This window comes from Arvicola amphibius, chromosome 2, assembly GCF_903992535.2.
Source record: "Arvicola amphibius chromosome 2, mArvAmp1.2, whole genome shotgun sequence".
In the NCBI taxonomy this organism is placed as follows: Eukaryota; Metazoa; Chordata; class Mammalia; order Rodentia; family Cricetidae; genus Arvicola; species Arvicola amphibius.
In genome coordinates this window covers 5,095,238-5,122,866 of record NC_052048.2, presented here as the reverse complement: position 1 = coordinate 5,122,866, position 27,629 = coordinate 5,095,238, and the positions used below count along the sequence as shown (strand labels likewise).

Below are 27,629 nucleotides of genomic sequence, written 5' to 3'. Positions count from 1 at the left end.
ACTCTTCCTCGATAGATGACCCTAATTTTAGGGTAGCTTTTGTACCAGCCTTTTTCTCTTGGGCCACCAGTCAGCTTCCAAATCATAACACGGAGACTTCAAATTATGAATGCTCATCCTTGCCTTATGCTCATTTCTGGCTAGTTCTTATAACTTAGCATGTTTTTTTGTTTTTTTTTTATTTATTCATTTATTTATTATGTATACAATATTCTGCCTGTGTGTATGCCTGCACGCCAGAAGAGGGCACCAGACCCCATTACAGATGGTTGTGAGCCACCATGTGGTTGCTGGGAATTGAACTCAGGACCTTTGGAAGAGCAGGCAATGCTCTTAACCTCTGAGTCATCTCTCCAGCCCCAGCATGTTTTTTTTTTTTCATCTGTGTTTTGCCTCAGGACTTTTGACTTTTCTTTCTGTATGCCCTACTGTTCCTGCTGCTGCTTTGTCTGGCTACCCCAGGGGGTCTTTCTTGTTCTCTTCATCTTCCTCTCCTCCTATCTATTCCCTCTGTCCACCAGCCCTGCATACCCCTCTCCTGCCTAGCTACTGGCTGTTTAGCTCTATATTAGACCAATCAGGTACCTTAGGCAGGCAAGGTAAAACAGCAACACATCTTTACATAGTTAAATATTCCACAACATTTTCTTTTTCATACTTTTTAGTGGTAGGGATCAGCATCAGAGTCTCACGAATGTGGGGCACATGGTCTAACCCCGAGCTATGCTCCCCAAGCCCCCACATCTCTCTACTTCTGCTCACTCCCAGATGACACTGTTGAAATTCCACAGACTCTATAGATTGCTTGGTCATCAGGTCTGTCAACCTTTCCATTTGTGTCTTCGTGTTGTAGGTTTCAAGGATAAGTCTTCTACTTCCTTGCTTTGGTTTATTTCGGGGTGTTATATTCTTTGCAATATTTGTTTTAAATAAATTGTTTTCTTGATTTATTATTTTAAGAAGCTTCAGTGCACAGAAACACAACTGATTCTTGTGTTGCTTTTGAATATTGGTATCTCTTTTTTATTCCGCTGTTGCAAGGAGCCGCTTTTTCATCCTAGCTGCTCAGAACCGAAATAACCACACAGAAACTGTATTAATTAAATCACTTCTTGGCCATTAGCTCTAACTTCTTATTGGCTAACCCTTACATCTTAAGTTAACCCATCTCCACTAATCTGCGTATTGCCATGTGGCAGTGGCTTACTGGCAGAGTTTCCGCATGTCTGACTCTGGTGGCAGCTCCATGGCGGCTCTCTGATTCTACTTCCTTTCTCCTTGCATTCAGCTTAGTTTTCCCTGCCTACCTAAGTTCTGCCCTATCAACAGGCCAAGGCAGTTTCCTTATTAGAATACAGAGGAGAATCCCACATCAAACCAGAAAGGCCAAAGCTTGGCATTTCCAGGATTATTAATCAGTCTACCACTTGTGGTGCCTGGTGGTGTGGGATGGTGGTCCCCACATTCAGAAGTGGTCTTCCCTCCTCTCTGGAAGCACTACCACAGACACACCCAATGGGGTGTCTCCTAGGCGATTCTAAAATCAGTCTTGATCCAGTTCAAATTATTGTGATTCTCCTCTGAAAAAGTTAATTTGTCCTCATGTGACACTTTCCACTTACAGGCATTGTCTGTCTCATCCCGTCTTGTGAGCCACAGAGGAAAGTGAGCGCACATGGGGGTAACACAGCAGGAAGGGAGAGCTAGGCATTGTGTGCTTGTGACCCAGCACAATGTTTTCATGCCCTGCACCGCTGGGGTTTGGCAGTGCTCTCTGCTCTCCATCGGATGCTTAGATCTGAAAGCGGGTTTAGTAAGTGTGAGAAACTCTGTCAAGCGCGTTTTAATGCTTTGCTTCCCACTCAGTCATTAGCACCTCTGTGTGAGGACGACAACCAGGCTCAGGAGATCATTAAGAAGCTGGAGAAGAGTATAACATTTCTCAGCCAGTGTGCGACGCGTGTGGCCAGCAGGGCGGAGATGCTGGGGGCCATCAATCAGGTAACAGTGGAGCTGAGAGTCTTTGTGCTCTCGCAGAGTGTGGGCTACACAATAAGAAGACATTTTCGGAACACTTCTGGGCTTCCAGGTGTTGGTTTAAGCCTTTAAACCCAGCACCAGGGATGCAGAGCCAAGTGCATCCTTGTGTGTCCAAACCCAGTTTAGTTTGCACTGAGTTCCGGGCCAGCCAGGGATGCAAGGTGGGAAAGAGAGGAAAAGAGGCAGAGATGGGGTGGGAGCTGGCTGTCGCAAAGAGGGAGGCACGGCCCTGTGTAGTCTGCATTGTGGGTTTGCAGAAGTGTATTCCAGGGTGAGATGTAAGCCCCTTTCTCTCCCAGATCACAATAGACCCACTTCCTTTTTAGGGTGTTTCTCCCATGCTCACCTTGAAAAACCCATGAAGGGTTTTTGTTGTTGTTGTTTTGTTTTTGTTTTTGTTTGCTTTGTTTTTATTCCCATGGAGGGAGTCGGAACCACAACACAAATGACAGAATAATGAACCAGGGAACTCCGAGGACCAGCATCAGTGCACGTGTGCGGTGGTTGGGAAAGGGCACTGGTGCCGGCATCACTGGCACAGCTGCAGCTTCCAGAATGCCTGAGCGGCGGGGCTTTGCTCCCTCTGGATGCTCAGTGCTGACTGTGGTTTCCTTAGTCACCCCCGCCTACCCTCCTATCTGCTTTCGTTTGAGTGTTATACAGAGTCATAGAAAAGCAGGATTTCAAGTGTTCATCCTGAGCAGTTCCCAGGAGACTTCTGAAAATCGACACTAAACAGATGTTTAGTGGGCTAAGATTTTCCTTAGGAAGATACTTAACGTGTTGGAGGCTTCAGTCTGACAGTGTGTTGTGCAGCCTAGCGTTTTCAACCCTTCAGTTGGGGATGCTGTTGATATTTATTTGGATTAAAGTTATGTGTGCACAAGACTTTAAAAACCCAGGTGTCTCTGTCAGCTGCCTTACCTACCCTCACCAACTTTGTGTCTGCATCTGTGCTTCCTATCGCATGCTTACCGGGCCCCTTAGTGACATGTTTCCATTTTAAGAATGATCCATAGCTTTCTTGCTATGATGATGGACATGTGCTTTTGTCAGCCTCTGCTTGCCCCCTTCCCATCCGATACTCTCCCATCTTCTTTCTTGACCAAGCTAAACTCTACGTTCAGATCCAGAGTTCCCTATTGCATGAACCGTTTCCACCTTCCATGTTTCAAACCACTTCTTTACCAGCCCGTGTCAGAGGAAAAACAGTGCACCCGTGCTGACTCAGACTCACCTGTGCTGACTCAGGCTCACCCGTGCTGACTCAGGCTCACCCGTGCTGACTCAGGCTCACCCTGTGCTGACTCAGGCTCACCCTGTGCTGACTCAGGCTCACCCTGTGCTGACTCAGGCTCACCCTGTGCTGACTCAGGCTCACCCTATGCTGACTTAGGCTCATCCTATGCCGACTCAGGCTCACTCTATGCCGACTCAGGCTCATCCCATGATGACTCAGGCTCACCCTGTGCTGACTTAGGCTCACCTGTGCAGACTCAGGCTCACCTGTGCTGACTCAGGTTCACTCTATGCTGACTCAGGCTCACCTGTGCTGACTCAGGCTTACTCTATGCTGACTCAGGCTCACCTGTGCTGACTCAGGCTCACCCTATGCTGACTCAGGCTTACTCTATGCTGACTCAGGCTCACCTGTGCTGACTCAGACTCACCCTATGCTGACTCAGGCTCATCCTATGCTGACTCAGGCTCACTCTATGTTGACTCAGGCTCACCTGTGCTGACTCAGGCTTACTCTTTGCTGACTCAGGCTCATCCTATACTGACTCAGGTTCACCCTGTGCTGACTCAGACTCACCTGTGCTGACTCAGGCTCACCCTGTGCTGACTCAGGCTCACCCGAGCTGACTGAGCTCTTCACTTACATCCAATGCTTCATGGGAGCTTACCGTCCCTTCTAAATCAGCTTCACATCTTGTCCTCAAACCACCACCGTGCCTTTTCCTGTGTTCACCATCCAATAGTGACTTTGCTACTAGAAAACTGGCACAGAGAGAGGGACCTGCCTCTGACCTGAACCTGCCGTCAGAACCCAGATGCGGCTCACCTTCCACAGCTGTAGACAGTCATCTCCTGCACTGTCTAAGGGCAGCCATATTACCTGTACACAAGATCCCATCCTTTCCCAGATTACCCAGAAACTTTAGCCTCAATCCTGCCAACTGAAACCCCCTCTACCAGTTCTTCCGAGTCTACGGAACCATTTCAGTGGTACAGGTGCACATTGTTTGTAAGATGGAGGGGGCAGAGAGGTGGTATAAATCCACCCACATGCTCACAAAACCAAGGTGACCTCAGATTACTGAGTTTCATGTCATCTTCTGTCTCAAGGTCCTGATGGGACCTGGTGTTTCTTCCCAGATGCCTGATACCTGCTGCACTTAGCCTGCTTAAAGCCACAGACCCTCGGGCCCTTTCTCTACCCACTGCCTCCCTCCCCCAGTCCTAGTGGCACAGGCCGGGACTAGTGGAGATTTGATGGGTGTTGCAAGGAGAGCAGCTTGTTTGTCCCAGCCACCTAGAATGGAAATAACCACACAGAAACTGTATTAATTAAATCACTGCTTGGACCATTAGCTCTAGCTTCTTATTGGCTAACTCTTACATCTTAATTTAACCCATCTCCATTAATTTGTGCATCACCACAAGGTCGTGGTCTACCTCCGGCCGTGGATCCATGGCATCTCTCTGACTCTGCCCTTCTTTCTCCCAGCATACACCCTAGCTTTCCCCACCTGGTTTTGTTCTTCCCTGTCATAGGCTTAAAGCAGTTTATTTGTTCATTAACCAATAAAATCAACACATAGACAGAAGGACCTCCCACACCAGATGGGGGAGACTTTCAACACTCCTATCTCCTGCATCAGTTGTTAAAGTGCGCCTAGTTGCTCTTCAGACCAGCAAGAGAATACAGCCACAATTGCTGTTGGCACATCTACCAACTGCACCTAAGTCACCACTCTCCCCACCCCCCGCCGCTATACTAACACAGCGGCTTCCAAAATGGTCCTGCTTATGTCAAATCCTAATCCTTCCAACACTTTATTCTTTAACAAGCAGCGTGTGTGTGTGTGTGTGTGTGTGTGTGTGTGTGTGTGTGTGTACCTGTGTGGGTGCATGCACATGTGTGTGGGTGTGAGTACATGTTTGCTGCAGTGCCCGTGTGTAGGTCGGGGGCAACTTGGGAGAGCTGACTTTGTCCTGCAGTGTGGGCTGTAGGGGTGGACTCAGGCCTTCTGGCTTGCATACCGGCTTTTCACTAGCCAAGCCACCCTGAGGGCCTCAGTGTGTTTTACCTGAGCACCGAGGATGGTGTTGCTGATGGAAGCTGACTCCTGCAGGAAAGCCGGGTGAGCAAGGCGGTGGAAGTCATGATTCAGCATGTGGAGAACTTGAAGAGGATGTATGCCAAGGAGCACACTGAGCTGGAGGAGCTGAAGCAGGTTCTGCTGCAGAACGAGAGGTCCTTCGCCCCTCTGGAAGATGAGGGTAACGGTGATGTGCTGCCTTCGCTGCTGAGAGTGTTTGCAGCTCATCTTGGGTCCCAGAAACCACGCCCCTTAGTTTACAGCAGCCTGCAACTCCAGGGGATCTGATGCCCTCTACTGGCCTCAGTGGGCAACTGCACCCACATGCAAGTGAACACACACACACACACACACACACAGAGTTTTAGTTTCTTCCTTCTTTTTTCTTCTTCCTTCCTCCTTCCTCATCAATAGGATCTCTCTATATAGCCCTGGTTTTCCTGGAACTCCCTATGTGGATGCAGACTGGCTTCAAACTTAGAGATCCACCTGCCTTTGTCTCCCATCATGCCTGGTGTGCACCATCATGCCTGGCCTACATAGTTTTAATTTTAAAAGATAATAGTTATGATTTTCTAAGATTCTCTTTCATGATCCCTTAGTGTCTTGCTGCATCATTTAACAGGATTCTTAAGTTTATATTAGGAAAAAAATCTTGTTCTTATGTTTTATATAAAATTACAGGGAAAAAAAACCAGAAAGACACCGAGGATTCTTTGGTGTCATCCTCAAAATCCATTTATTTACTTTGGATCACAGAGACAAGGTCCTTAGTCCCACTCCTTAAGAAGACTCTAGTATCTAGCCAGGGTGCATTAGAGCTGGTTCTTTCTCCACACATGATAATGTGTAATAAATGAACCACTCCCAGCCCATAGTTTGGATTCTTGAAGGAGTTATTGATCCTAGATTGGGAGACAGATGAGAACACATGGTTTCTATAAATCTTACAATTTTTTTAAAAAAATTTACTTCTTTATATTTTATGGGCATGACTGCTTGTATGTGTGTACATGCAGTGCCCATGGAGGCCAGCAGAGGGTGTCTGACCTTCTGGAACTGGACAAAGATGCTGGGGATTGAACTTGGGTTCTTTGTGAGAGCAGCCACTGCTCTTATCCACTGAGCCATCTCTCCAGCTCTCAATGGTTTTGAGTAAACAGTATGAGCTCTTCTGAACAGAATTCTTACTTTAGTAATGTTCCCTCTATTTAATGTTCTTCTGCATGCTAGCAGGCACTGTAGACAGCTGCAGAAATGTTAGTGGTTTATTTGGGGGCTGTCGGGGCTGGAGATATTGCTCAGGGGTTGAGCACTTACTTGCCAGACGCATAGGAAGTCCCTGAGCTCAAGCCTAGTGCCACAAAATAGAACAAATTAAACATCTTTGTGAGTGGTTCCTTGAGTCTTTTGGTTTTAGGTTTTTGAGACGGTGTGGCTCTGTAACCAAGGCTGGCCACAGCAATTCTCCTGTAACCTCCATCATAAACTGTTTATGACCTTTACTTGACAGAGATGCACCTGTGAGTTTTAAAATGTAAAAACGTGTGACCAGAGAGATGGCCCAGTGGTTAAGCTGCTCTTTCTGTGTCCCAACACTCACACAGTGGCTCACAGCTATCCGTGACTCAGTTCCAGGGGATTGGGGGTCAGGTGTGGGGGGTCAGGTGTGGGGGGGTCATGTGTGGGGGGTCATGTGTGGGGGGTCAGATGTGGGGAGTCAGGTGTGGGGGGTCAGGTGTGGGGGGTCTGATGTGGGGGGATCTGATGTGGGGGGTCTGATGTGGGGGGATCTGATGTGGGGGGTGTGATGTAGGGGATCAGATTTGGGGGGTCTGATGTGGGGAGTCAGATGTGGGGGGGTCAGATGTGGGGGATCAGACGTGGGGGGTCTGATGTGGGGAGTCAGATGTGGGTGGGTCATGTGTGGGGGTTAGGTGTGGGGGGGTCAGATGTGTGGGGGTTAGGTGTGGGGAGGTCAGATGTGGGGGGTCAGATATGAGGGAATCAGATGTGGGGGGTCTTATGGGGAGTCAGATGTGGGGGGACAGGTGCGGGGAGGTCAGGTGCGGGAGGAGTCAGATGTCGGGGGCCAGATGTGGGGGAGTCTTGTGTGGTGCACAGATCCAGGGGGTTGGGGGCCTGATGTGGGGGGCCTGATGTAGGGGGTCAAATGTAGGGGGTCTGATGTGGGGGTCAGATGTGTGTGGGTCAGATGTGGTACATAGACATACACGCAGGGAGAACATACACATAATTCTCAGAAAATTTTAACGCAGTAATGTTTTCCTTTTAGATGACTGTCAGATTAAAAAGCGTTCATCTTCTCTCAATTCCAAGGTAATTACTAATTTCATAATTAAAAAATACAGACAAAATGCTCATAGGATGTTAATATGGTATTTGAAATGATGTACCTTTTACTGAAGTCACAGATTTAAATCTTCTAAGCAGAAAAGGGAAGGTAACAAAAGAGAAGAAAAAACACATTTGGCTAAATTACAATACAGCTAGTCTTTTTAGAAAAATACAGGAAAAAGTCATAAACATAAGCGTGTTTCTCGGTGCAAACACGCACAGTGTGACCCAACAGCAAAGGTGTTCTGTGTAAGCTGAAGACAGATCCGTGAAAGCCCAGATAAGAGACCTCACTCTTGGCTAGGGGAAGTCATAAAGCCAAGGCTGGGGGAGACAGAAGTTCCGGAAGGTGATTCTCCATGCAGTGCCTTTGAATGCTCCCCTGCTTCCTGAAAGCTGAGCGTGGTGGCAAGCAGCGTGCGGAGGACGTGACCCCCTCCCACGCCCCGATTTTCTAATTGTACTTCTTCTCTCCTCTGTAGCCATCGTCTCTTCGAAGAGTGACGATTGCCTCTTTACCCAGGAATCTTGGAAATATAGGGATGGTAAGTGCACTTGGAGGCCTCTGCCTTGGAAGTAAACTCGTCTGGCCCTATGACCCAAACGTGATTCCTTCACTGAACTCTATCTTACGATTTCTCGGCCTTCTGAAGGTGTCTGGGGTGGAAAACAATGACAGGTTCAGTCGGCGGTCCAGCAGCTGGTAAGTGTGACCCGTGCCCCACTCTGGGAACCCATGCAAGCTGAGAGTGGGGCTCAAGCAGGTGGGCGCTTACAGTAACCTTAGATTTGCTCGGAGTGTGAGCAGTGCAGACATTAAAACTGGCATTCAGGTCAGGCGGTGGTGGCACACGCCTTTAATCCCAGCACTCGGGAGGCAGAGGCAGGAGGATCTCTGTGAGTTCGAGGCCAGCCTGGTCTACCAAGAGCTAGTTCCAGGACAGGCTCCAAAGTTACAGAGAGAAACCCTGTCTTGAAAAACCACACACACACACACACACACACACACACACACACACACACACACACACACACAAAGTGGCATTCTGTTATGACAGCTGCACTGGGGAATAAGGGTTACCTGGATGTGCAAAGGGGAAACAAAAAACAAGCCAGTGTGATTTCTGCACTGTCTTAAGAGTCAGGGGACACACTGGTAGCAGGTACAGCTTTGCTTATCACATGGCCATTATCTTTGTGTAGGAGAATTTTGGGGACAAAGCAGAGTGAGCACCGCCCCTCGCTACACCGATTTATTAGCACCTATTCCTGGGCAGACGCCGATGACGAGAAATGTGACGTGAAGTAGGTAACTTGTGGTGTGTCGTGAACCTGGTGTGCGCTGAGGCCTGCAGTGATCTGTCATAATATGTCTGTCTGTCAGCTGGTGTGGGCTGAGGCCTGCAGTGATCTGTCATGATGTCCGTCAGCCTGGTGTGAGCTGAGGCCTGCAGAGGGATCTGTCATGATGTCTGTCCTTCCTGCAGAAGGACGGGAAGACTCTGAACCACTTTATAAATGTCATTTGGGAACACAGTGGCCCCTCCAGCCCTCAGTGTGGCAGTACTTTAAGTTAAATAACTCCCTGGAATTTCCCAGACCTAGGCGTGCCCATCGCCAGGGTCACAAAACTAAAATCTCCATCACCGTAGAGTACTAAACCAGAAATGGGTAGAGAATATATTTGCACATGTAACATATGCCCTCTGTGATGTCTGTCTTGTGTAAAGGAGAGACATTTCATTCTCTGCTCAGCAGAGTTTGTCTTTTTGACACACAGGGGTTGCTATGTAGCCCTAGCTGGCCTCAAACTAAAAAGCAATCCTCCTATCTCAGACTTCTGAATGTTGGGAATCACAGAATATGTTTAGCAAGTTTAATGAGTTAAAATATGCTGTATGCTTCCACAGCGAAAACCAGAGGGCAAAGGGTGAGGTAACTCGATGCCACTGCCTCTCATGCCACCTGACTTGGTCCGTTTGGTCACCTATTATAACTTCTCCCTCAGGTCTCTCATTTAATGGATTTTAAACATATCCCTGAGCACCTCCAGCACACTTGCTCAGCCCTAAGATCAGGAAGAGACATCACAGGCATCTCACACATCCTGGGATTCAGCAGCCCGTGTTCCCATCTAGCTATGGTGATGGTCTGCTCTGACATCATAGGCATCTCTCACATCCCGGGACCCCATAGCCCGTGTCCCCATCTAGCTATGGTGACGGTCTGCTCTGACATCACAGGCATCTCTCACATCCCGGGATCTAGTAGCCCATGTTCCCATCTAGCTATGGTGATGGTCTGCTCTGACAACACAGGCACATGCTCCCCATTTATAGTGATGGCCTGAGCTATGTAGGGAAAATGACAAGGGCTTCCTTCAAAGACTGTTTGCCTACAGCTTCACTCAGTCCTTGCAAACAGAAGACAGAGATTAAGATGTTCATGGGACCGGTAACCTCATGTCCCCTCCTCCTTAGACACTCTCCTCTGGCAATCATGGGCATCATGAGCTAAGAATTTCAAAATTCAAATTGAAGGAGGAGCCATTAGTTAAGTCAGTTTGCTTAGGTGGAGGGCGCCCTCTCTAGGTTATGATTTAAAATATACGCAGTCCAGACACTTCCTAGGTCTCTAAGTACCCGTTTTAGCTAGCTTCACATTCAGACTATTTTCATATGCTTTTTAAATTAACATGTTTAGAGGAGCGGCACTTGGAGCGTATTCCAAGTCAGCACCGATCCAAACACTATCAAAAAGAAGCCAGAAGAGTTTGCCTAGGGTCCCCTGCTCTGAGGAGGCAGAGACAGGAGGACCACTCCAAGGGTGAGGCCAGCCAAGGCTCTATCAGGAAACAAGGGCAATAGACTGCTCCCAGGAGACACCAAAACAGGAGAGTCGGCTCTTCTAAGGAGTTATCATTTCAGGAAATGGGCCACCAACATGCCACTGAAGTATGGCTCAGGATGGGCACACAGAGCCGCACTACTGAGCAGAAGTGGCTAAGGATCACTTAGAATCCTGAATTTCCTCTGGGGGTGTCACTGCCAGCATACTACACACAAGTTATCTGAAATTCCTCTAAGTTTGGTGATCTAACATTTAGAATTTGAGCACTTGGAGTTATATAAATAGACCTCAGTGATGGTTTATAAACGTAGCACGTTATCATTAGTTTCAAAACCTATTTGCAGAACCCGAGATGCCCCTGAACCACCGGCAGAAGAGGCAGTGGAGATGACCAGGAAGGCCAGCCTTTCTGAAAAGAGAAGCAGCCCCTCCACCTGGGACAGCGGGGCAGTGTAAGATGCTCACTCACTGTGGAGGGCGGGAGTGGAGAACACAGGGCTAGTCATGGCGCTCAAACTGCTTTCTAGACAGGCGTGTGGATTGTTATGACTAAGACGGACCACAGCGCGGTGGTGGTGGTGGTCCGTTGTAGCAGCTCCCCTGACCCTGCTCTATGCAGTGCAGGAACCTGTCTCTGGAGCCAGGCAGCTGTGGCTTGGTCCCAGGCTCGGTCCCAGGCTCAGTCGTCCCCCCTCCCCGCCCCCACTCAGTCCCAGGCTCAGTCCCAGGCTCGGTCCCGGGCAAACAGCCTGGGGACCGGTGCCGAGGCCAGCGAGGTAGTGTGAAGGTTGGTTTTCTCCAGCTTACTGGAGCATGGAAGGCGCTGGCTCAGCGGGACGTGCATTCGAAAGGATAAATGTGTTAGCGCCCATGCCACAGACCCCACATTGCAGCCGGCTATTCCTTTCATTCTAATAGTCACGAAAGGGGCGAAGACTGTACCCTAGACCAAAGCTCCGTCCTAACATGCAGTTTACGGCAGCCTTGTCTGGGTGCTCTGTAACTCCTGCCACCAGCAGAGAGTCTTCAGGCTCCACACGCTGTGACCGCGTGCTTCCCCTGTGCTCTCCCCACAGCTGCAGCTCCGTCACTTCCTGGGTCACTCACCTGCAGGCGTCCTTCAGAAGGGCCAACAGGGTACTCTGGCTCTCTGTGGTCCTCATCGTACTGTTTGCAGCACTCATGAGCTTTCTCACGGGCCAGTTCTTCCAGACGGCAGTGGAGGCTGCGCCCGCACAGGAAGGCAGCGCCTGGATGTCTCTGGAACACATCTTATGGCCGCTTACCGGACTCAGGCACAATGGGCACCCACCGGTCTGACTGCAGCACAGCCAAATGTCCCGCTCTGTTTTTAACATTGCCCTCTGAGGTTCATAAAGTAGTAACATTCAAGTAATTATAGCGTGAAACCAGGGTTTGCTGTGGGTCAGTGGTCTTGTACTCTGTAAAGATTTGTCACTTGTCTGGTTTAATAAAATGCTGATTGGCCAGTAGCCAGGCAGGAAACATAGATGGGGTGAGCAGAACAGGAGAATTCTGGGAAGAGGAAAGGCTCAGTCTGCACTCCTCACAGAGGAAGCCAGACACGGAGGAAGCAAGATGAGAAGACCTCACCAATAAAAGTACCAAGTCACGTGGCTGACAAAGACAAGAATTATGGGCTAATTTAAGATGTAAGGGTTAGTAAGAAGCTTGACGTAACAGGCCAACCAGTTTATAATTAATGTAGACCTCTGTGTGTTTCTTTGGGGCTGAATGGCTGCAGAATCAGGCAGGACAGAAACCTCTGTCTACAGGGTTCTCAGAGCAGCTGAGATATTTTAATTCCCCAACTATTTAGCGCAGGGAGGGGATGCCACTTAGGGTATTTTAGTGAGCTTTCTGAGACAGAGAGACATAGTGCTTTTATTGGAATGTATCAAAATAAAGAACTATTACAATCTTCATGCAGTGAAACTTGAATATAGAGTGCTCTTAGGTCATTTTAGTAGTTTGTGATAGCAACCAGTTGGATAAATACCTGATTCCTCCTGGGGTCTGAGGGTCCCACCAGCTGTTACACAGGCCATGAAGACTAGGCAAAGCTAAGAACCCGGATGGACAGCAACATGTGGCACACCGAGTCGATGAACTGGCAATCTGAAAGCCTAACCTTCTCCATCGCCTCTGGAGAGGCAAAGTCCTTTGCCATGTGGTACAAAGTAGAGTGGAATTCGGTTTCCTCCTTGAGGGCCTCGGAGAACACCTCGCTGTCTTCCTTGATCTTCAGCAACTGTGCCCTGTCACCGCTGAACATGAGCAGGGCCCAGAGATGGTCCTCTGCTTCCTCTGCCAGGTCTTCCTTCACCTGGAGAGAGAATTCCAATTCTGGGAACGCCAGAACATGCACAAGGAAAGGAGCTGCTGAGTACCCAGATCACCCAGCTGAAAGACTGTCACTCTGTAGACCAGGCTGGCTCAGCACAGCTGAAACCACGCTGCACGCCCCATTTCTGAGTTGTTTTAAACCGTGAAGCTATGTGCATTTGGGCATTTGTGGAGCAGCTGCCCACGTCTCCATGAGACAGACGTCACCCAGGCACTGCTCTAGAAGCCCAGCCAACCGTGGGTACCCACCACAGACACTACTGCACCATGCACACCCAGCTCTCACAGTAGGGACAAGAGAAAGAAGCATGGTGGCCCTCTGTGCTGACGTACTCGCGGCCAAGCCTGGTGGTGGGAGGGTAGGGAGTTGACAGCTCGGTGATGAGACATACACTACGTATGAGGTTCTGGCTTCCAGCCTAGCTCAGAGGAAAATCACTCAGCCTTGAGTTGGAAAGGTGTCTGTTCTATGCGTCAGCAGTAATGTGTCAGGAAGTTACTCTGCAGGCCTGACTTCCACAGGGGCCCATGAGCCATAGCTACTCGTACACATGGGTCCCCTTCGCTCTGGAGTCAACACAGACATAAGGTCATATGTGGTATCAGATACATGTGGTATCAGAGTGGGTAAAGATGGCCAGTCCTTCAGTGGTCTGACACGCCAGAACTCAGAACGTCACAACATTCTGAATGTCCATTTCCCCTTTAAGAGGGTGTCTTCTCTTTGGAAGACGGCAGTTTCCTGGTTTGCATACTGTACCCTAAACACGACTCTGGTGGAATTGCAGGCACTGTTCCACTTGCTCCATCCGAACGCGAAGGCAGAGCTCAGTAGGGCCATTTGTCGATAGGCCTTCACCTCCACCATGGGGACCTGTCCAGAGGGGGACATAGTCGCATAGTCGGTCTTCAAGTGTTCCAGCAAGCTCCCCCACCCGTCATCTGTCCTTATTTCCAATTTTACGTCAGATTTGTGACTCCACTCTCAATCAGGCAACAGCTTTCCCTTTCTGCACATGCCCTAAAGTGAACAGTGTCCACAGAGTCCTCCGTGAGCTGTCCCCAACACTGTACCCTTCCTAGTCTGACAGTTCCAGGCTCCTCGGCAGACCTGCCAGTTGGCTGCTCCCTTTGGGGGCCTGGTGGCAGCTGGGCTTTCTACCTAGAAAGAGCCCCCACCCCACCCCACCCCACCCAGACACCCCTGGGGTGCACACCTCACTCTCCAGCTGAGATCGCCATGGACCGTGCAGTCCGGCCTCCCTCCTCCTCTGCTCTGCTCTGTTTTCCCACAGCACTTTCCGCCTTTCTAACGCCCAAGGCACCTTCAGTTCTCAGCTAGAATGTCAGCTCCCAGGGCAGGCCCTGTTCTACAGACAGGAGCAGGGTGGTGCGCACAGTTAACTGGGTCACTGGGTCACTAAAACTGACCTGTTCTATCTGTGCGTTTATGTCCACACCCTTCGGGACATGATTGGCTGGGGTCACCCAATCACTGACAAGTGGAAAGACACCAGAAGGTGGCAGACGTACAGAACGCTTCCGTGACTCCGGGCAGTCCCCACGCCTGGCACTCTAGTGCCGGGCTGGCTGCTAGAACATCCGAAGCCCCTGCTCTCCAGGGGCCCAGATTCAGAAGGAGCACGGAAGAGCACAGACACGGGAACACTGCCGAGACCACAAAGGACATGGCTCTGCAGGCTGGGGCCCGCGTGTGACGCGGCGGAGACAGTCTCAGCCCAGCTTTAGACCCAGCACTGGACAAAAGGAGCGGCGGCTGGGGCTGCTTTTGCTAACAGTGACCTTGTAGATGGCAGGCCTGGTCTTTCTCCCGCCCCCAAAGTTTAGCCGCAGCGGCACCTAGGTTCCCACTCCACTGAATGCAGAGAGCCTGGCTCACCTTGTTGCTGATGACGACGTAGAAGTGAGAGTACACAGTCGGGAAGATGTTCAGCCCCGCCTCCTTCAAAGCCAGGATGAAGGGTACAGGCCTCATCCACTTCCCTTCTAAATGAGACAAATGCTCCTGGCTTCTCAGTTTGACTGACGCTAACATGCAGAGGTTTTCCTAAATTTCAAGGAGAGAAAAGAAATTGGTTTAATCAGTATTATGCCAGGTCTAGCCTTCTCACTGTGGTAGTTCTGAAATCATAGGCCACTCTACAGTTAAACAAAGCAGTTGGTATGTCTTGGGCCTGATTTGGAAGCCCTGCCTCGGGGTCCCATCACCTCAGGGTCCCCTCATCGCCTCAGGCAGCTCGCTAACTTCCTAGGCTCCTCTGGGTACTTGAGGGATTAGGAATGGTGCCTCAGATCCATTTTATAAAATGTGAGAATACTCTATGATCATTCTGAATTAAAGTAGCCATTAAACAATCATGATTGTACTTTAGGACTTATTCTTAATTTTTAACATATGTGAGACATAACATGCTATAAACTGTCCAGTTTTGAAGGAATACAAAATAAGAATGCATCTAGTACTGCCTATTTAACCTACTAGATCTAAATGATCTCAGCATCTGTGCAGTGTAAAAATGAAGCCAGTTGGTTTTTTCCTAACAAATGCTCAAAATCCACCATGCATTTCTCAGTTGCGGTGTGCATCAGTTGGTTCGGCTGCATCTTATTCAAGAGCTTGATTGCCACCTGTACAGGGGCAACCTGTAAAACCCAACCTGAAGATGCGTGCACACTGTTCTGAAAGAGACCACCCTGCCCCCTGCATAGCGGGGCTCCCTCCTAGACCCCAGATTAGGCACAAACCACACCCAAACATCTGCTTTCACAGAGAGATCCTTTATTAAGCGGTGAAGAAAAGTTAGAATGGCTGCTTTCAGACTCAGGCAGAAAAACAGCAGCAATGACCGTGCAGGGGGAGGAAAAGGTGCAGTCTGTATCAGGATGGGCATCATGTGGTGTGTTTCAGTTACTGGTGAACCAAAGGGAGCTTCTGTGTTGGACGCTAGGCCTCGCAGTCAGGAGGAGGACGGACCTTGGCATCTGGCTTTAGGACTCTAACAGTGTCCAGCAAGGCAGAGGGAGCGGGGGAGATGGGCGAGGCCTGCCAGGGTCATGCTTGCCATGCCCGAGTGTAGCATGGATTCTAATTGGTCTTAATAAGAAGAACCCAGAGTCAGATATAGGGGTTAATGCTGAAGATCAGAGAAGCAGAGCAGCCAGCCACAAGTTCTTACGTCTATGACATCCTCAGACCAAAGGGACAATCCTGTCCCTATGAAACCTCAGACTGAAGCTGAGCTCCTGTCTCCTCCTGCCTTATACTCCTCTCTCTGCCCAGCCATATCATTAACTCCTGTCTCCACCTCCCTAGTGCTGGGATCACCTTTGTGTGAGCTCTGTTTCTCTTTTAGACAGATTCAATCTCACGTAGCCCAGGGTGGCCTTGAACTCACAGAGTTCCATCTGCCTGTCTCCTGAGTGCTGGGATTAAAGGTGTGCACCACCACTCCCTGAAAAGTATGGCTGACAAGCGGCTTAGCTCTGAACTCTGATCTTCAGGCAAGCGATATTTGTTAGAGCACAAACAAAATGTCACCACACTCCAGCTGGCCAGAGTCCCTTCATCTATGACCTGCATGTTCATTAATAGACACAGACGTCAGCCTCTGCCCAGTAGACTAGAGTCATGCATGGCATCTTCCCTGTGCTTGGACTGGGTGGTGAGAGCCAGGCAGGGAGGCCAGGCAGGGATGCTGGGAAGGGCGAGACAGGGACCAGGCAGGGAGGCTGGCAGGGCCGGACAGGGAGGCCGGGCAGCAAGGCCAGCAGGGCAATACCCTGTACACTCTCAGGACAGCTGTCCTAATAGACAGCAGGCAGACTGCCGGTGTTTTAAGGGCTTAGGAAGTCACCCAATTACCCCCTCAGAAGCTTTATTTGTTTTGTTTGTTTGAGACAGGATCTCACAGTGTGCCTCTGGCTGGCCAGAACCTGTGCCCCTGAATACTGGGATTAAATGTGTTTTTCACCATGCTTGTCCCACGTGGGCTTGGAGCCTGATGGTCTGGTAGCTTTTCTACTGTATCAGCTCTTCTTAAAACAGCTTAATTTGCACATCACAAACTCACCAGTGACACTGGGAAACTGGAGGGTTACACCCTCACCACGTACATTTTAAAACACCTCCATGCTGCCTAAGAAAGTCCCTTAGACCACGGTGCAGCAAGTCCCTCCCCTCAGCCCGTGGCATGAATCCACTGCTCTGGGGCTTCCGAGGCTATTCCTGAGGGGCAGTAAGCAGTCTTGTTCACTAAGACAAGCCACAGAGAAGAGACAAGGAGTGAGGCTTGCCGGGATGACTGCCCCAGCCCTAGGAACTGGGGAACAAGCTGGAGCCCCCTCTTACAGCTGCTTATTTACTCCACGGACTTCGCTTGGAAATCACAGCCCCAGGGCGTTCTACATGAATGTGTAGGCGGGCTGTGACGTCACCCACCTTGATGTGTATCTGGATCTCAGTGAAAAGCGTGGTCACAGTGATGAGGACCCTGTTCACACCGAGGGGTCGCAGTTCCCAGGACTGGTAAGGCATGTGAATATGGGCGTTTTGAATCAAGGTGACGGGGCTCAAAGTATCCAAGTTGAAGGTGATGAGCCTCTCTTCTTGATTGTAAAAAACACAGCTGATGCCATCTTTTCTCCAGAACTTACCTTTGCAACAGAAGATGACATTAGTTTCACGGTTTTCCTACAAAAGCGAGTAAAAACATCTAAATACATGTACTGTGTCCTAATTGTCTTCTGTATTAAGACTCTCAAGAAAGAGCGCCCCTGCTGGGAGATCCCTGCCTCCAGGGTCCATGACAGGGAGGGGATAATCCGCTCAGCCTGTCTTTCTTGCCTTCTCTCACACCTGTTTTCAGCCCCCTCTCCCGCCTTTGCCCGTGAGCATGCGCCCATCCTTCCCTACCCCTGCACAGAGGCTCTTTCTTTTTTTTTTTTTAACCTGCTTTGCTTTTTAAAGGTTTGTTTTTGTTTAAAGATTAAACTTTCAGGGATCATTTCCAAGTTTGTTACTTATTTTCATGTGTTTCTCCTACATGTATGTATGTGTGCCAACTGCATGCACTGCCCACAGAAGCCAGCAGAGGGCACCAGCGCCCATGGAACTTGAGTTACAGATGGTTGTGAGCGTCTCAGAACAGAAGGCAGGTCCTCTGCAAGAGCAGCCAGTGCTCTTAACCACTGAGCTACCTCCAGCCTTCTCACTTCCGTGTTAAAACAGCTGTACAACTCTCCGGTTTCCAAGCGTACCATCTCGCTTTAGGAACCGGATACAACTGTGCAGCCATGTCCCTGATAACAAAGAGACATTTTTAAATCAGAGGACAACTTCAGGTGTTGGTCCTCAGCTGTCACCTTACTTGAGGCAGAGTCCAACATTGTCCGCTGTGCAGGCCACGCTGGTCAGCCAGTAAGATTTTGGGGTTCTCTGGTCTCCGTCTCCCAACTTACTGTAGGAACACAGTGGCTAGATATGCTTGCTACAGTGCCTGGCTTTTTCATGGGCTCTGGAGATTCAAACTCGGGTCCTCATATCACTGGGCCGGTGCCATGCCCACTAAGCCTGCTCTCTAGTCTAGTGTGGGCACTCTTAGATGAGATAAACAATTAGGAGCCCCACTCTTAAAGTGACCCTTCTGGGCAGGCACGATGTAGCTTGGTGGGTAAAAGTACTTGCTGCCAAATCTGACCATGTGTGTTTGGGTCGCTGGACTCCGAGGGGTAGGAGGATCAACCCCTGTACGTTGTGATCTGACCTCCATGAGTGTTGCGGCATGCACACCCCCTCCACCAGAACAGGCCAATAATGAGTGTAAGCTACAGAAGCCCTGAGCTGGAGCTTCAGAGGGCACAGCACAATCCAGCAGTTGAGGCCTTGGGCTCCAGCCCAGCCTTTAAGGGGTAGGAGCAGGAAGGTAGGAAGTTTGGGGGCCATCCTTGACTATACCTTGAGTTGGAGACCAGTTAGCCCTTAGGAGACCCTGTCTCAAAACTATGGGAGAGGGAGGGAGGAGGGAGGGAAGGAGGGAGGGAGAGGGAGGAGGAGGGAGGGCCGCCTGCTGCCATCACTTGCATTACCCGCCTTGCTGGCTGAGGCATGGCTGTACCTTCAGCATCCCACCTTATGACCTGGGGGTCCTCAAAGAAGATTACGTTCTCGTGGACCTCCAGTGTGACCTCTATGGGTGGAAAGGCATTTTCTGGATCAGGTTCGTCTGTGTTTTCTGGAGGATATGTAAACCTCTGTAATCCTTCTTGGCGTATCTTTTAAAAATTGACCAGAATGATGAAAATTAGCAGGTGGTCGCGATGGCCAGACCCACCTCCGATAATGAGCTCTACTCGCTGTCACCCACTCAGAGATAAATGTTTGAGGGAAAAACATTGCCAAACTTAACCACAACCACGGAGCTTCCTGAGGCCGGGCTCCAGAAGTGTTCATCATCTACATCTCGGGCCCTGTGACGAGCCTGTATTCCACAGAGCCAATCACCAGGGCACAAGAGAAATCAGGAGACCCGCAAGGACTACAAGAAGACTTTAAGTTCACACCAACACTCAAACACCGAGAACGGAAGTATGGGTGCCCCTGGAGCAGCACAGGAAGGAGGGGGTGTAGGGCTCAAGCTGACAGCAGATTCCTGCGGCAGGGTGGGTCTGTAAACCTTTGGATCGGCAGGGGGAGAAGGCACCAGGGGAAGATGAAACTAGGTGGGAAACAAAAAGAGCCTCGCAATAAAGCAAGCACACAGAGTCCTCTCAGGAGCCACAGCCAGGGTGGGGAGAATTCTGTGAACTGCAATGCTAGATATGAAGAGGTGAAGCAGGGCACTGACAAAATTCAAAAACCCATCTCAGGGTTTGAGCCTTCCTGTGGCTAGCGCTTTGAAGGCTGCCTTCACTGAAGGGCGTGTGTCTTCTAGGCAAGCACTCCACCATGGCGCCGCACCGCCAGCCCCAAAGGGACTGTTTCCGTTGTTTGCCCACCCAGTGCCCTCTCTCGTATGGATTCAGTGGAGTGTGTGCAGACCGCACTATCTCCCATAGACCTGTTCTGATTTCAGGGGGAGAAAGAGAAAGGAAAGGCTTGATCAAAATCAGCCTGGCAAGAGCCTCATGGATAAAACCCAGGTACACCGACAGCACATAAGACGGTGCGTGGCATCCCTGAAATGTTGAGATATTGCTAGGAGTGATCAGGAAAAAAAAAGTATCTGCAAGACAGAAGTTATCTCTGGACACTTTGAACACTTATGGCACAAGGCCTACCAAGCCAAGTCCGCAAAGTGGCGCTGGACAAGAGGAAGGGTAGCTTCTTTTGTGAGGCTGGGGTTTGAAAGCAGGGCCTTGATCAAACCCAAGCCTTTGAATTAAGATTTTGGCATTTTTTTTGAAACATTCTGAGAAGGGCTGTCCAAATGGTCAGTTCGTCTAGTATGGGTAGGGACTCATCTTCCTTCCCAGGTATTGGGAATGGGAATATGGAATTAAACAAACAAACAAACAAAAATCCCACTCTTTTTTTTTAAGTTTTGCTTTCTTAGAAATAAAATATTTTTCATGTGGAGTGGTTTATGGTGCAGGTGCCATAGGTGGGATCAGTTGGCACATGCACAACAAAAATAAAACCAACCCACTGAAAATTAAAATCAATGAACTAGGGCAGCACACACTTGTGAGCTCAGCACTTGGGAGGCTGAGGCAGGGGGATCACCACAAACCCTGGTCTGTGGCATAGGCTGCAGGACATCCTGGAGTTCGCAGGAAACAGATGGAATCCACTAGGTCCTTCCAGGAGGGGCTGAGCAAGATGGAGCAGCTGTGGTAGAGAAGCCCAAGCCTGTGGAGCCCGCCCAAGGTGGCTGAGCCTCCATGATAGCCTGGAAAGGACCCGATTGTCAGATGCAAGTGAGGGTCTTGCTGACTCAGTGGATCTGAGGCCACCAACCGCGGTGCCATTTGTGGATGCCCCCAGGTGCCGCTATGTCATAACTGCCTGTTCAGGCATGTTCTCTAGGCAGGGTTCCCAGTGTTCTCCATGCCAGGAGCATGCTCTACCACAGAGCTGAACCCCTAGCCTGAGTTGGTGGGTGTCACTTGGGAAATTCCCGAGTGGTCACAGAGGTGGTTGAAGCAAGCCTGAGTCTTGAGCAGAGCCAGTCAGCTCCGATCCCTGGGATGTCCCTCTACCACTGCCCTTCATAGGCATATTTGAACTAGAACACAGGCATGCCCACACTTTCCTACAGTGGCCTCAGCACCCAAGAGGAGGGCTGTGGGGTTCTTAGAGTCAGGGTAGCCAACCAAGGCAAAAATGGTTACCACTTGGCCATTTAACAGGAAAAAAATCTTTGCCGAGCCCTGATGTAGACTAGCAGTATTAAGGATCAGCTAGCACTCTTGGGCATTTGGACTGTGGGTTTTCAACTAAGTTAGTAAGAATTTCTCCAAAAATAGGATCAACATGTATTAGATGCTGAGAGGATGGAAAAATGAAGTAAAACGATTTCAACTATTTCTGCGATTTCTAGGGCAGCGTCTCCGTACCTCCACCAGCACCCAGCCCTTCTCTGTGATCTCTAGGGCAGCATCTCCGTACCTCCACCTGCACCCAGCCCTTCACTGTGATCTCTAGGGCAGCGTCTCCGTACCTCCACCAGCACCCAGCCCTTCACTGGCTTGCACTGAGGGGGCAGCTCTAGGATGTCCAGGTGATACACTCCGCCCAGGGTTGAGAAATGGAACAAGTCCACCTCCTTTTCATGGATATCCGGCAGCTCCACAACGTTCTCTACCAGGTACAGCTGTGCTAAACAAACCATAATAATGCAACTTCAGAACAGACCAGAACAGGAAAAGAAAACAAAATCCCAGGACTGGTAAGGGAGGTTTGTCTTTGGGTACTTCACTTTACACAAGGTTCTCGGACTGTCTCACTAGCCAGCCGTGAGGGGAGCAGGTATGCGTGGGTGTGTGTGCACGCACGCCCGGTGGGATAAGAACGGCTCTGTTTGCAGTGCACACTAGCATTGTAGAAGGTTACATATATGATGTAGGAGGGTCATCTGTCTATGTGTTACTTTCATTGGTTAATAAAGAAACTGCCTTGGCTTTTTGATAGGGCAGGATTTAGATAGGTGGAGTAGACAGAACAGAATGCTGGGAGAAAGAAGCATTGTCAGGCAGACACCATGCCCAGTAAGCCACCACCTCGTGGTGCTACACAGATTATTAGAAATGGGTTAATCAAGATGTGAGAGTTAGCCAATAAGAGGCTGGAACTAATGGGCCAGGCAGTGTTTAAATGAATACAGTTTCCATGTAATTATTTGGGGTAAAGCTAGCTGGTAGCAGGGAGCCGGGCAGCAGGAAGCAGCCTGAAGCTCCTTCTACACATATAATAGCATGTATTACTGGTAAAAAATTTTCTGTTTCATAAAAGACAGAAACAGCTTGATCAAAAATTGATAATTACCAAACTAAGTCCTTAAAATGAGACATTACCTGACTGAAACTCCAAAGGAGGAGGATGGGAAGGGTCATGGTGGAAAAGCAGAATTTGGCCCGTGTATTAAATGAAAAATGGTTATTTCAACAAAAATAGGCCCAGCACACAGCAAACCCAGGGAAGTGGGATCCTGTGATCTAACAAGCCCAGGGACTCCAAAGTGACACCAGTGGTCACTGGGACAGGGCCATTCTCACCTCTCAACCAGACAGCCACCTCCAAACACCACCCTTAGCAGTGGCCGAACTTGATTCTGCAGACTGGTACAGGTGTGTTGGTGCGCGCCTCTAGTCCCAGTTCCCAGGAAGGACAGGCAGAAGGGTCCACATGGCGAGGACTGGGCTAGCCAGGGCTAGGTACTATGACCCTGCCCCTCCCCCAAGAGCTAACTAATATGTCCAGTCCAAGTTCCTTCAACCATAAAATCCACAGTGTTAGTACCGTGTCACAGAGTTTGGCAGGAGAAAGAGTGGGAACTTGTAGAGCTAGCAACGGGCAGGCAGTAAGACACAGGGATGTAGTGACATTGCTCCCATGAAAGAGACGCGGCAGGGGTCCCACATGTCTCCTTTGAGAAAGTTTAACAAACTTCACTCTTTATTTATTTATTTTTTTGAGACAGAGTTTTACTGTGTAGCCCAGGCTGTACCAGCACTCACTCTGTAGACCAGGCTGGCCTCGAACTCAGAGATCTGCCTGCCTCTGCCTCCCAAATGCTAGGATTAAAGGTGTGTGCCACCACCGCCCAGCTAACTTTTAAATGTATTTAACTTACAATTTATTGGCCTAAAAAGAAGCCAGAAATACCACTGTGCTCAAATCCAGATGGTGATGACATCTCTGACTGGGTGTCACCATGGAGGGAACTGTGGTGCTGATGTCAGGAGCCCCACAGCCTACTTGAGCACTGTTGGTCTAGGGAGAAGAAAAACCTTACCTGGTAAAAGCTACAGACATTGTCCAAAGATGGGGGAGCCACATAGCTTGCTGGGCAGTATGCACAAGGCCTTGGGTTCGATCCTTGGCCCCACATAAAACTTGCTTGTGAGCCCAGCATTTGGGAGGTGGAGCCAGGTAGATGAGAAGTTTAAGGCCATCCTCAGCTACAAAGGGTTTGAGACCAGCCTGGGCTATAGGAGACACTGCCTCAGAAGATGTAAACCATTGAATAAAAGAGTAAAAAGAGTGAAGTGTTAGGAGCGCAAGGAGGAGACGGAGGGTTAGGACAAATGTGCTCAGACGTCACTGAGAGGAGAGCAGTGAGAGCTAAGAGGACAGGCATCGTCAGACAAAAGGCAGGCACGTGGTCAGCGTCCCCTTCCCAAGGTGTGTTCAGTGTAGGCCACCTGCTGGGCCGGGACTGTGCAGGACTCAGGCGTGTGTCCGTGCATGTGCGTGTGAGTGTGCACGGCAGTCCAGAGAAGAAATCCGTTATCATCTCACTGGCAGCAGGGAATTAGGCGATGCTCCTTTGTGCAGCTTGTGCTATGCAGCTACCAATGTATCCTGCGATTGGTGCTGAATAGCACTTGTCCGGGACAAATATTTTTCTGAAGGACATAACTTAATATTGAGTAGAAGAAAGTGATCATCAGTGTTTTATCTGATATGGTCCCACAGTTTCATTAAAACCAAAAAGGTGCATAGTGAGAGACAACAGACAGAAGATTGAACAGCATTTGTCTTGGGAGAGGGATGGTGAAGGATTTCTGCTTTAAAGATTCCTTTCTATGATGGCCTTGTGTTAGTCTTCTAAGAACGCCACCTCCGTTACACACCGAGGGTGATGGGAATACCTGCTGAGACAGCTTCACTCAGCAACTGCATCTCCAGTTCATATTTGGTAGCTTCACCATTTTCATCCTCCTGGTCGGAAGTCTGCAACCAAAGGACAGGCAGCTGTGAGTGTCAGCATCCACGGAAATTATCCAGCGAGTGGAAAGGAAGACGTCGGTCCACAAAACAACCTGCGATGTGGGCATGCTGTGGCACTGTGTAGTGAGGAGCTATGGGCTGTGTTCTGCCGCCCGGCTCTCAGCCGCCTGGCTAGCTTATGCCCCGAACTAACAACACACAAACTGTATTCATTTAAACACTTCCTGGCCCATTAGTTTCAGCCTCTTACTCACATCTTGATTAACCCATATCTAATAATCTGTTTAGCACCACAAAGTGGTGCCTTACCAGGAAGATTCTAGTGTACGTTCATCTAGGGCTGGAGCTTCATTGCGTCTGGCTCAGAGAGGAGAGGCGTGGCATCTGACTGAGCCCTCTACCTCACTTCCTTCTTCCTGTTCTGTCTACTCCACCCACCTAAGGGCTGGCCCATTAAATGGGCCGAGGCAGTTTCTTTATTAACGAATGAAATCAACACAAACAGAAGACTCTCCCACATCAGCACTGTATCCGGTAAACTCGAAATCCACAAAGTTAACCCACGGTGGAGCACACATTTAATCCCAGCACTCAGAAGGCACAGACAGGGGGAACTCTAGGAGTTCCATGCCAGCCTGGTCTACAGAGTCAGTTCCAGGCCAGCTAGGGCTAGACCAGAGTAAGACCATTTCTCAAAAACCAACACCAAAGAATAGCAAAACCATTTATCATCGGCACTTTCTAGCACATAGCCTAAATATTGTCATTTCAGGGAAAACTACATGTTGTTTTGATTTGATATATGCCTCGTCTCTTGGTCCTCACATACAATCTCTTCAGTACACACACCAGCATATATCCAGAATGTCAGCTGTCGCTCCTACACAATCAGCTCACTAAAAACAAGAATGGGGCTGGGGAGGTAGCTCAGCTAAGTGCCTGCCCAGCATGCAGGAGGACTGGGGTTTGACCCCCAGCACTGTGTAAAACAGGGGTGAAGGCAGGAGATTCAGAAGTCCAAGGTTATCCTCAGCTATATAGCCACTTAAGGCCAGCCTGGGCTACATGACATCCTGTCTCAAAACCACTGAATAAAACAAACAACAACAAAACAAACAAGAAAACAAGCAAAGCTCCTAAGATTATTCAGTGGAAAACACTAAGCTAACATACATAGTCTTAGGTTTGGTTGCCAGTATCACACACACACACACACACACACACACAACTTTAACCTCATACATGCTTGTTTAGTTTTTCTTTTTGAAGGCCTTGGGGTTGAACCCAGGGCCTCAAAGTTCAGGGTCCCTTAAAGAGATACTTTGCAACTTAAACTTTTAATTCAAAGACCCATATCCATCTGCTTATTTCTCAAGGTAATAAAATAGTTCTGAAATAATAATTATTTTAAAAATTTTCATAATTATGCCATAGTCAAATTAGGCCCTTCCAAATATTTCATGCTACACGCAAATTTAGAATACACCTGAAATATGTATAAAAGCCACTAAAATCAATTGAGACGGTATTAAGAGCCCTCTAGTGGCCAACTTCTTCTTTTTTTTTTTTTTTTGGCCAACTTCTTAATAAGCTCACAGAAAAGAAAACTACGCTGTCATTTAATCTTCACAGTCAGCTTGACTAGATCCCACCCTGAACAGGGTCACCATTCCGGGTGCTGGACTCTCAACCCGATGAGAAAGAGAATAAAAAGGAGCTGAGTACCAGTATCCATCTCTCTGCGGGCTGACTGCAGAGGTCCCTGTCCAGCTGCCCAGGGCTCCTGCTGCCATGCTTCCCGTGATGCACTGTGTCCCTGACGACTATGAGCCCGAACAAACCCTCCCTTCCTTCAGTGTCTTCTGAAGTGTATTCTTTTCAGAGATTTATTTATTTATTTTGTATACAGTGTAGTGAGACTACAGATGGTTGGGAGCCACCATGTGGTTGCTGGGAATTGAACTCAGGACCTCTGGAAGAGCAGGTAGAGCTCTTAACCACTGAGCCATCTCGCCAGCCCCTTCTGAAGTGTATTTTGAAAGATCAGTGAGAAAAGGAACAGAAAAGACAGCACCAAGGAGCAGTACTGTCGCTGGGAGCAACCTGGCCATGTTTTCATAGCTTTGGAAGGTGCTTGGGAAGGGCATGGGGCTGCCTGGAACTGTAGGCCATGGAAGCCCTAGAGATCTGTCCACAGAGTCAGTGGACTGCTCTGTGGGAGTTTGGAAGACTGGATCACTGAGGAAACAGAGGAGCCGGTATAGTTTTTCAGATAGTGTATGCGTAACATGGGGCTTCATAGGGGAGGGAAATCCACTGGGAACTGGGCTAGAAGCCGATTATGTTACATCCGGGTAGAGAATCTGGCTTCACTCTGCCCAGTCCCTAAAAATCTAAATGAGGCTGGCCCCAAAGTACTGAACTAGGTTGTCTGACGGATGACATTTCCAGACAGAAACATCCAGGCTGTTGTGGTCACTGCTCAGTTTCTAGATTCAAAGTGAGGGAGCTGAAGGCTTTGAAAAATGGCCAGTTAGGGGAAGTCTAAAGGTGCAGGTGAGGAGGGCATGGACCAGATCTTGTTGCTAAAGCTCTTAGAGCCATTAACAGAAACCTGGTCCCCTTCCCTGGGGTAAGGGGAAAGGCACCAGGGAGCAGGATCCCACCCATCAAAGGCTCCAGCTCCCATCCCACCTGGGCACCTCACTGGAGGCACCTCAGCAGACCGCGTCCTGGGAACGCCCCGCCCACGTCACCCTCATCTCAGGGAGATCAGAACTTAGCAAGCGTCAGTCAGTGTGGGGACTTCTCCCTGACTCGGTTCCCAGCTTGCCTCACAGCTCTGAAGAAGCTAAGCGGGCTCTTCAGCTGTGCTCAGGAGCATCTCACAGGATGCCACTGGTGTCTTCATGTGTCTTCAGTCATCTCGCCAAACAGAAGCTGCACAAAAGCAGGCAGGCCTCGCTAGCCACATCCTCAATGGCCATGTGGCCTAAGGAAGCTAAGCTCCATCTTCCTGAGTTCAGAGAGCAAATCAAACACCAGTGCACACACAGGCCCTGCCAGCATTATTGTGAATTTGTAGGTTTAGGCTTTTAACAGAAAATCATCCAGGGGCTGGGGGTGGTGTGGAGCGGGTAAGAGCCCTGGATTGTTTCTCAGAACCAGAATGGGGCAGCTCACAGCCACTGAACTTCAGCTCCAGGGATTGTGACGCCCTCCTCTGGCCTCCCCTGGCAGTGCACTCATGTGCACAAACCCAAAGGTACACACACAAC

At 49.4% G+C, this 27,629-nt stretch overlaps 2 protein-coding genes across 4 annotated transcripts in view; one reads left to right on the top strand and one right to left on the bottom strand.

Moving 5' to 3' along the window:
• Positions 1–11,970, top strand: part of Irag2 (inositol 1,4,5-triphosphate receptor associated 2) — a 51,009-nt gene extending 39,039 nt beyond the window's left edge. For all 3 annotated transcript variants that reach the window (XM_038319221.1, XM_038319222.1, XM_038319223.1), the window contains 8 exons: positions 1,867–2,001; positions 5,400–5,547; positions 7,663–7,706; positions 8,207–8,269; positions 8,378–8,427; positions 8,928–9,029; positions 10,919–11,026; positions 11,651–11,970. In XM_038319221.1, the coding sequence (XP_038175149.1) occupies positions 1,867–2,001; positions 5,400–5,547; positions 7,663–7,706; positions 8,207–8,269; positions 8,378–8,427; positions 8,928–9,029; positions 10,919–11,026; positions 11,651–11,894 (894 nt within the window). In that variant the 3' untranslated portion in view covers positions 11,895–11,970. The remainder of the gene's footprint in view (positions 1–1,866; positions 2,002–5,399; positions 5,548–7,662; positions 7,707–8,206; positions 8,270–8,377; positions 8,428–8,927; positions 9,030–10,918; positions 11,027–11,650) is intronic.
• Positions 11,971–12,485: 515 nt separating this feature from the next.
• Dnai7 (dynein axonemal intermediate chain 7) overlaps positions 12,486–27,629 on the bottom strand; it is a 44,729-nt gene continuing 29,585 nt past the window's right edge. The window contains exons 9-15 of the mRNA XM_038319067.1: positions 24,273–24,354; positions 21,620–21,777; positions 19,076–19,232; positions 17,401–17,615; positions 14,842–15,009; positions 13,702–13,815; positions 12,486–12,921 (exon numbers count right to left, since the gene is read on the bottom strand). Of these exons, the coding sequence (XP_038174995.1) occupies positions 12,649–12,921; positions 13,702–13,815; positions 14,842–15,009; positions 17,401–17,615; positions 19,076–19,232; positions 21,620–21,777; positions 24,273–24,354 (1,167 nt within the window). The 3' untranslated portion in view covers positions 12,486–12,648. The remainder of the gene's footprint in view (positions 12,922–13,701; positions 13,816–14,841; positions 15,010–17,400; positions 17,616–19,075; positions 19,233–21,619; positions 21,778–24,272; positions 24,355–27,629) is intronic.